The sequence below is a fragment of the Simochromis diagramma genome, unplaced genomic scaffold (assembly GCF_900408965.1).
Source record: "Simochromis diagramma unplaced genomic scaffold, fSimDia1.1 OVJJ01000421.1, whole genome shotgun sequence".
NCBI classification, from domain to species: domain Eukaryota; kingdom Metazoa; phylum Chordata; class Actinopteri; order Cichliformes; family Cichlidae; genus Simochromis; species Simochromis diagramma.
This window is the reverse complement of record NW_024387250.1, coordinates 7047622-7057557: the sequence shown is the minus strand read 5'-3', so window position 1 is coordinate 7057557 and position 9936 is coordinate 7047622. Positions and strand designations below refer to the sequence as shown.

The following is a 9936-nucleotide window of genomic DNA, read 5'->3' as shown; positions in this document are numbered from 1 at the left end:
TGGCAACAGCCAGAGGGTGGTTTGGGGGGCTATTTCGCCATCAGCCACTACTGTGCAGCGCTCAGTCTAGCATGAGACAGCCAAGGGTGAGCAACCAAGTTTTCACACATTAAAGGTGCTAAGGTGGACCAAGCACTCCGGGAATACCACCAGCCCACGGGAGAGAAGCGTGCCATCATGTTTAAGACAAGTTACCGGCATGAGGTGCACAAGGAAAAGTATGAGCGCTCGGATATCTTTGAGGACGATGCTGAAGAATCTGCAGGTATCTCAGCCATCCAGGGCTGGGAGAGCCTCCAGGAGCTCAACAGCCGTTTTGCCCGGTACATCAACAGGGCAAGAGTCTTAGAGCAGCGCAATGCCGTGTTCCGCAAGCAGCTGGAGACACTGCAGCGAATGGAAGAGGCCAGCGGCTTGGAGGAAGCCTTCACAGAGCAGATTGAAGTCAACAGGCAGCGCATTCGAGAGCTGTTCTCCGACCATGCCAAGCTGCAGCGGGAGCTGAAGGATGCTTGCCGCATGCTGGATGAATACACCAACAAGTAAGAGAGTGGGTAGTGGCTGGTGTTTTATGTGTGTAAGGAGTCAAACTTCTTCCTCAGATATGGAGTAATGAGAAAAATGTCGTTACTATAGAAATGTCATTAAAATGCTAATGAACCCAATACTAAGATGATGATGACAATTGTTGCAAGAAGCGTGGCATTTTTAAAAAAAAGCCTTCAAATGATCCTATTCTATAATCAAGAATCGGAATACGGCAGTCAGGAAAATTTGTTATAAATGGTTTAAATCATATGTGCTATACTGTGTCACCAGTAATTATAAAACACAATGTTAGACATTAAATTGTGATAATGCTGTGAACTGTATAAAGGAATCAGATTATATACTTTTATATACTTTTTTTCTTTTACCCATAACAAAAAAGCAACACAAGCAAACATCCATCCACCCATTTTCTAATGCTTATTCACTCCAGGGTCATAAGGAAAAGTCTCAAATGTTTGTGAAGTAAAGCCCGAAGTATATCCATGGCTCCAGTATACTATTAGGAAAAACAGAGAGAGGGAGAGATATTTCTTTTGTAAATAAGGTGAATCAGTTGATTAATTGGAACTGTCTAGAAAGGCCTTGTAATCATTTATCTGCAGGCAGTCTTGCTGCATTATTGATCAGTTAAGAATAACATTGACCAGCTTTGGTTGAATTAGCAGATAAAGGCAGGTGGATTTCAGCATGTATAATCGGGATTTTTTTACTCTGCCACATTACAAATACAACGGAGTTTGTTCAGCTATCCCTTCTCACTGTGAGCTTACCATGTCAGCAGGGCATTATATATAAATAATGTGGTAGTATATAGTGTAATCACTGCACTCTGGCTTTATATGAACACATAAATGAGTTCTTTTGTCATTCAGATACAGAAATGAATGTGATTATCAGGAGCAGCTTCGAGGCACACTGGAACAGTTAAACAAGGTAATATCTATAGTTAAAGCTATGTTTGTTTAAGCACCCCTACAAAAGGACATTTATGACTGCGTTTCAGTAAATGTGCACTGTTACTCTCTAACATTTAAGTGTGGAGCATGTGTAAGTAAAAATATAAAAAGCTTCGCTGATGATATTTTGGAAAAATTAAAGTTTGCCTTTTTTCCAATGCATTCTTCTGTATTTTAAAAATTGATGAAAAGCAGAACCACAATGAAAAGATATTTCATCTGAAAAAAAAATATATCAGTATAAAGGATCAGATATAATTCATTTAGATTGAAAATACCAGAGCGCTACCACTATGACACTTTGTGGGACAGTAGAGAATTTTCTTCATTGTTATTTGAATGCAGTCTGCCACTGATGTTTTTGTTAAAGAAAAAAAATAACATTGTGGCGCTCAATTATTTTTTCCTCTCTTGGGTCTCTTTACCTGCAGGAGGCTGACAGCGCTCTGCTGAGAAACCTGGAGTACCAGATCCAGTCTCAGTTCCTGCAGGATGACATCAGTTCCACCAGAGACAGACACAAGAAGGTCAGTACTCTAATGGGAAATGATCAAAGTTAACCTAAACCAAAAAAAGGAAATTACTTATTGAGCTTTGCTAACTACTAATCCTCTTAAGATCTTATTTAATCATACATGAAGTATTCTCAGCAAGAAGGCATTAAGAGCTCACTGAGATCTGACTTCTATCCTGGCAGTGAATAGTATTAACAGCCAACATAGCGACATAGCAACGAAGCATGTTTGCCTAAGTCACCGAGATTACTATATTCTATTTCATATTTATCTCCTTTTTTATATACATGGCAATATCTTTTCTAGACAGATCTTGATTGAATACTATGATTGCTACTTGAAAGATTTACAGCGCACCAGATTCTCCTGAGGCTAAATGTAGTCTGCAAAAGCACTACTTTATTAAACATTACTAGAATAACATGGACTTTTTTCTGCATATTTACACGAGATTATCATTGCCTAACTCATGTTTAGGATTCATAATTAGCAATGCTAATACTTTAGTTGCTATCAGCAGATATTATACTGCTGAAAAAAAGAAAACGTAGAAAAAAGGCAAAGTCATTGTTGTGCTTTGTGCATTAAGTTTCCTTCAAAACTCATTTGCAGTAACAAATTATGCAAATTTAAAGGGAAAATAAGCAAATGCTGTAATGACGTGGATTTAAAATTTAAAATGCTCTGCTTGTTTATGCCATGTGTCTTTAAAACATCGATTTAAATGGTTAAAACTCTATAAAACACAATTTTTTTTATCAACTACAAACAAAGAGCGCTCATATAATAACCCCCTTTCAGTGTTTAATTACGCTCTGGCATCTTGAAATTGTTTTTTGACAACATAAATAAACTCAAGAGAGTTTTTTTGGTCTCGATTTATTGCCTATTCCCCACTCAGTCCTGTTCCTTTTGACCAGGCAGCCCACCTCAGGCTGCAACTCTTTGTTATGACTCAAATCCTTGAAATTATTGCCAGTGGATATATTATGATGTTCCTGGGGATTTGTGAATTTACTGTCGGTGATGTGAGCGCGGAAAGTATTGCTCAGAAAATGCTCATCATATGACTGGAAAGCACATAGAAAAAATAAAAATAGACCCTCTTTTGTGATGTAGCAATAGCTAGAAGGTCCAAAACAATGGCTGCAAAAACACTGAAACAAAACAAGACAGCATACTTTGCACAGAATTTCATGCCTAAGCATTTTCTCTTCTTTTTACTTTCACCCAGCGGCGTGTTTGGTAATGAATTAATACATGACTCTGCAATACTGAGATCATGAGCAGATCAATGGGCACTACTGTCAGTGTATTATGTCAGAAATAATAGAGTCCTCTCACATGAATATTGGGCTTGTGGTCTCGAGCTTTGAAGTATCCTTGTGGAAAGACTCTGAGCTCAGCCTATTACAAAAGGATTTGGACAGAAAGTCTCGGCCATGCTCGAAGTAAATGTTGTGCCATTTATAAATACATTTCAGCTAAATGAAAGCCTTTTATCAAATATTTCATTTTCAGCTGATTTTCAATAGATTGTGATAAAGAAAAGAGAAAGGTTTGTTAGCTGAAGATTTTAGTCTACAAAGTGGAAGAGTTACAGATTTATTATTTTTATTTTCATTCTACTTTTGCAGAGTTTTCTTACTACAACTTTCCTTTTATATTGTCTTTCTCTCAATAGAACCTCGCAGAGATCCAAACCTATGTAAACATTTTAAAGCAAATCAACCAGACGCTCCCCCTTGTTCCCAATGTGTCAGTTGGCATCTCCGAGGTGAGGTCACTAATGCTGTCATTGTGTGTGTGTGTGAGTGTGCATGGCCCTCCCTGGGGGAGAAGATGGTGTTTGCATGTGTGCCAGCCCCGGCTACGTGTCTGGGGTTGATGAGGTTACTGGCTTCTCTGTCCAATTGGTTGCCTGTGACTGCATCTGTGTTTTTGTATACGTGTGTGAGTGCATGTGCAGAAAGCACAGGAGAGAGACAGTCACAGTGCCATCCAGACACATTGACAGGCCTGCAGTATGAGAGTGTCAGGGCACATAATGAAGCAAATGCTGTGAAGAACGGCTGTGCATGCTAATTTTCTAGTAGCGGCGCCACAGTGACAAGCGTTTGTGTGGCAAATTGGAGATTTATTTATATAAACATTTCTCAGAGGCATGTTGACTCTAAATGCAGAAATTGTTTAATTGGTTGGATTAAGTCTCTGCGGGTACTAACAAAGAGCCACAACTCTTGGCTCTGCTGTGCTGAGCTGACATCCAGTGGAAAATAAAGTGTAAGCAAGTGGGCATGACTTGTGCATGTGTGGCAGTTCCAGATGTTTCCACAAAGGACAAAGGAGGATACTGATTGCTGATGAAAATGGAAACTGTGTGGCCTTTGGAATCGACAGACCACTTTGAATTGCTGGATATAATTTTGTTGCACATGTACAATGACAATAAAGGGATGTTTTATTTTATTCTACACTCTAGTCTAGTCTATTATATTTAACTGGGTTGAAATGGGGGTATTCTTTCTTCTGAAAAAGATAAATGAGGGTATTTTTTGGGGTATAGTCACCCTACAGGGAGGTTTCAAGAACATCAAATACATGTATACTGCAGATTACTGAAACTACCAGTTTGCCCAGTTAGACTTTAATATGTCACATTGTATTTATGTTGTCTTCCATGTCATCTTGAGCTCTAGAAATCAAAGCATGTCTTTTCAGAGAAATATTTGCATGGCCATTTTTTGAGAAAATTGTGAGACATCACTTCTCCTCAACAAAACTTTAATAATATTTATTGGTAGCAGTAATTAATTTAAAGTACATGTGAAGTGTTTTGTATGTTTCTTGGTTTCTTTTTAGTTGTTTTGAATGGAAAAAAATGAAATAAACTTATTTCTCTAAACCTTTAAGCTATATAATAACAATTAAGCTATTTCAGTCTTATAAATGAATGCCTTTTAAAGGACAGAGAAGCACACCAGCTTGTGACTTCAGTGATGCAGATGTGACTGTCTCTATCTTTCAGGCAAGATTTTAAAAAAAAACCCATTCTGGGCACATTGTGAGCCAAGCTGATCTCTGTATACTGTATTTGACTCACTGACCTGCCAGCAGTTTGAATGCCTTGCCATGAATGTAATGTGAGTAATTATGAACATTTATCGAATCCCAATTTATCTTTATTTCTACTTGCAGCCTTTAGTTTAAGATGACCTAAAAAGTGTAAATTTCAGAAACGTCCTCTTAGCTTAAACTTTTATTTTTATTATAAGTATTAGAGATTGTCAGAGTAGTACAGACTTTTACTGCAGTAGCTGATGATACGTTTCAAGTATGGATTGGGAAAAAATGTACAAATGTTAATAATGTCACTTTCAACGACAACAGCAGAAAAGCCAGTAAGTATTGAAAATTACAAACTGTTAGATCTAAAAGGAATGCATTTCAAATTAACATAAAAAGCCACAAAATTCATTAAAAATTCCTTACTTCGGGAAGAGAGACCTTACTGCTGGCTAAGTATGTGTGGTATTACCTTCATGTTGTAGAGACACACTGCATTTGTCTGCATGTCTTCACTGATTTGTGCTCCATGTGTGAAGGAGCAGGAGAAGCTGCTGGCCCAAAAAAAAGTACCAGTGCTACAGAGTCAGCTGGAGGAATACAAGAGTGCCCTCTGCCAGCTGCAGGCCCAGAAACAGCGACTACAGACTGAGGTGGGTCACCATGACAACAGGAGGTTTCGCCTTAATTACATCATGTTTTTTCTTTTTTCTTTTCTTTCCTTTGCTCTTTTTTTTTTATTGCCAAGCTGATATTTATAGAAGCACACAAAAGGATTTCTCAAAGGAGCCAAGAGTGTTTTTATTAGAGGAAAACTATATTCCACAAAGACCAGTCCAAACTCCCAGTGGCTGCTGTAACTAAGCTCACTTTTAGAGTTAACTGATGATTCATTTGGTCTAATTCTGCAAACATTATTCAGTTGCAAAATACACATCTGAAAGAGTACAATATCACACTGCTCATTATTTGATTTTTCTCAGACCAAAATTCCAAAATCAGTATTTATTCTGATATCTTTGCACATTTGAAAAGCTGCATTTTGTGTGCTTTTGTTCAAGATGACTCAAATATGCTGTGCATGTATTTCCTTGTCTAATTAATCAGTCCTTTCCATTCTAATGCATAGAGTGGGCTGTTATACAATTTATTTACAATAGTTTACATTTTTCAGTATATATATATCAATCCACTGTTCTATAAATTGTGTTTCTGTAAGATATCCATATCGGTGGACATCCTTAGATATACATACAACTCTCGCTCTAAGTGCAAAATCTTGGACTGAGAGATAAGGATCCTTTAAAGCTATTCTAGTAAAATTCAAAAGTTGAAACACGAAGCTTGAAATGGAGGTAACAGGTTCCCTTTAAATAGGTTTTCACCTAACAGCGTCATTATGTCACAGCAAAAGATGCTGCAAATGTGCCAGTAGGTGTCAGCAACGGCCCTGCTATGGAAGATTAATAAGCTAAAAGGTAGAGTTTTGTCAAAGTAGTGTGTCCTTTCATGAAAGAGAAACACAGCAGTGCTTTATTTCAATAGCACAGATAACTCAAAAATAAATATATTGTCTGCACTGATTTCAAAGCACATGTTCTTTCATCTGGCTGCGTTGCTTTTGATATAAAACCTCTGCTATATGCACAAATAACGACCTTCAGTCAGCTTTCGTTATGCACTTTACATACCTGTCTATTTGATCCTGCAGGTATAATAAAGATGCATACAGTGGCATTTAGTTCATTCGCAATATTTCTTAGACACATTGCATTACCACTAATAACGTGAATTTCTCCTTGAAATCACCCTTGTCTATTCTTCTCTGCCTCTTTCTATTCTATCAGAGTACAATGTTGGAGCAAGCCATCAAAAACACCCAGGAGAGCTATGACGATGAGATCCAAATGTACAATGAGAAAATTGAATCTCTGCGGAAAGAGATTGAGGAAACTGAGAGGTCCTTGGAGAAGTACACCAACGAATGTCGCCACCTGGCAATGTATCAGACATCCCTTGAGAATGAGCTGGAGAGGTACAAGAGGATCATTGAGAATGAAGATAACAGGTAAGCTAACACCACTTTGCTTCTATTACACCTAAAGACACACTCGCACACACCTGAATGAGAACACTAGTTGCTCACTTCACTGAGTGATCACTAACAGGAATGTCACATACTGCTGGCGCCCAGTAAATCTGATACAGAGCAATAAATTCATTTAAACGAACAAATTGTCACACGGCTAAAAAGGTTTAATCACATAGTCAGCGTGAGCATAGTCTTGCAGCAACTAAAATAAATGTAATTTTAAAAAATAATAGTAAATTAAAAAAATAAATTAAGTTTCTGAGATCAGCATAGATTCAGGCAGTGCACACTTCTGTAAATATGATCTCTCTTAAGACCCTACAATAATAGAGAGAAACAATCAGAGAGCCCTCTATGAGAAAGCCTTTGGCAATGGAGCTGTTTTTATTAACAGGCTGAGAAGTGATGGGAAAAAGAAAAGAAAAAATAGAACACGTTCAAAACAAGACAAATTTGATGTACCTCTTGCAAAACATCCTTTTAATTGTGTGTAAAAACTTCAAAATGTAAAACATTAATACTGTCATGGGTAATTTGTAATTGGACAAGTATTTTTATGTATCACCTTTGTGGCTTTTTTGACACTTAAAGCCAAAGCTGCCAGCATAACTTCCAGGGTCACTTTCTTGAAAGACCTTTGGTCACTTGGCCTAAGGCGTCTAAGGAGGTTAGATTTGCTCCTTGTGACACTCAGTAGGTTTATTTTCTCTGCGCAATCCACCAACAGATGGCACCGTGTGACAACAAATGTGTCCTTCCTTACCAGCTCAAGGCTTTTTGTTTTCATGTAAGATTGCCTATATTTAGGTCATTTTATGTGTTATGTGTTATTTCATATTTTGAATCATATGAATGATCAGGTTCCTCTGCACAGGAAAACTGTTCAGAACATTACTGTGTAACAATTTACTGCTCCCTTTCCTGTAGGTTGAATTCAGCAATAATTGGCACTCCCATTACCCTGCTTACCCCTAATTACCGCTACACTCCCAGATCTACTGCATCAAGCAGAGGGAGAGGTAAGATCACCAAGAACATAAAACAGATAACAGCTAGTTTCAGTCGCAGTCGTTATAGTTGAGACACCAACATGTGTCCTTAAAGATTATGTCTAACAAAAGCAATGTCCTTATAATATTTAGAATTTACAAAGATTTAATAGTGCTGGTGTATACATTTTTTAATTTTATTTATTTATATCTAGTTGACCTAAACCTCATTTGTGTCTAGATATCACACAGGCTATTCAGGAGATCACCAGTATCAAGCCACGACAGAAGATAATGGTTAAGAAGGGCCTGAAGAAGAAGGATCTGACCCCAAAAGATGTGATGGACAGTGGCCAGGAGGAAGAAAACGGAGCCAGTGGAGAGGGTCCAAATGAAGAAACGAAGGGGGTCAAGTCTGAGGAGGTGCAAGAGGAGGGGGTGAAGAGAGAAGAGCAGAGACCTGCTTTCAGTGGAGTGTCTCCACAGGATGTTCCAGATGGAGCTCAGATTAGCAAAGCCTTTGACACTCTCTGTAACATTGTCAGAGAAAGAATGAGGAAATACAAGAAGCCTGAACCAATCGCTGATTTCTACACCAAGGGTCGTTATGTGCTTGTCACCGGTGACGGAAGCTACCTAGATCCCTGCTTCTACACCTCCACACCATCAGCTGGCCACATCTTTGTTACTATCAGAGATGGAATGATGGCTCCCTATGAACCTTATGGGCGTGACACACCATCCCCTCCACCTCCTCAACCCATGATAGATCCTAGGCCTCTCAGTCCAACCGTGCCCACCTCTGGAGGAGAAGGAAAGGAGGATAAAAAGGGTGGAATACAAAAGGATAACGGAGAAAAAGGTAAAAACAACAATAGAGAGCCTCAACCTCACTCAAAGGAGCCAAGACCAGTATCTCCACCCTCTGGCCCAAGCTCTGGCCCCAAAGATCCCACCCCAGGTGCTAAACATCCCAAGAAAACTAGGGATGACAACGGCCCAAGCGGGCCCACTCCAAAGCCTGCACCTCGTGGTGCCAGCACCAGCTCCAGTTCAAGTTCCAGCACTAGCACCAGCACCAGCTCGACTAGCTTTACTCCAGATGCCATGACTTACGAGAAGGTGGAGGTTGTGGAGTCTGTGGAAAAGTTCTCCAATGGCCGCAAGATGAAAGGTTATGAGGAAACTTCCGTGGTGGTGGAGACCATGATTGAGAAGTCCAGCAAGAAGAAACACTGAAACCATGTCACCTGACATAAAGGGTCAGAAAACCAGGACCCTACATGAGACAGGTCCTCTAGCTGGAAGATAATATTGATACACTCGGACTTCATAACCACCACTGTTTCTAAAACTACTGTTTTAACTCTAATGTTCTTGTCTCTTAGGGAGACCATCCACACATAAAGAGCAACTAGACATTCCTGCTTTGATAAACATTGCTCTTCCATTTGCTTGCAGTCTCTGGTCTTGCGTCCAGAATATGTTTTGCTGGTTCCATAAGTACTGCTGTTGTTGTTCGAGATATTCACCCATACTCATGCTGAGTCCTTTACTGTCTGAAAACTTGGAACAATGAAAAAAACAAAGCGCCACCTATAAAAAGAGAGAAAAAACACAAAAAATTGAAAACAAAAAGCTGGGCCACCCTTTTTGAACTATGTCTTAGAACTCTGACCTTCCCCTTTTTAGCTCAATTGTTCAATTGGATGCCACTGCCTGCCCTCAGCACAATTTTGCTGTGTATTAATTTGCTTTGATATATT

The 9936-nt window shown here is 39.0% G+C and overlaps 1 protein-coding gene across 1 annotated transcript; it reads left to right on the top strand.

Moving 5' to 3' along the window:
- On the top strand, positions 1-9936 carry LOC120714907 (filensin). Its single transcript, XM_040001505.1, has 8 exons — positions 1-542; positions 1425-1485; positions 1940-2035; positions 3708-3800; positions 5629-5742; positions 6937-7157; positions 8109-8200; positions 8412-9936. Exons 1-8 carry the CDS (start codon positions 178-180, stop codon positions 9407-9409), a joined length of 2040 nt encoding a protein of 679 aa, XP_039857439.1. The 5' UTR covers positions 1-177; the 3' UTR covers positions 9410-9936.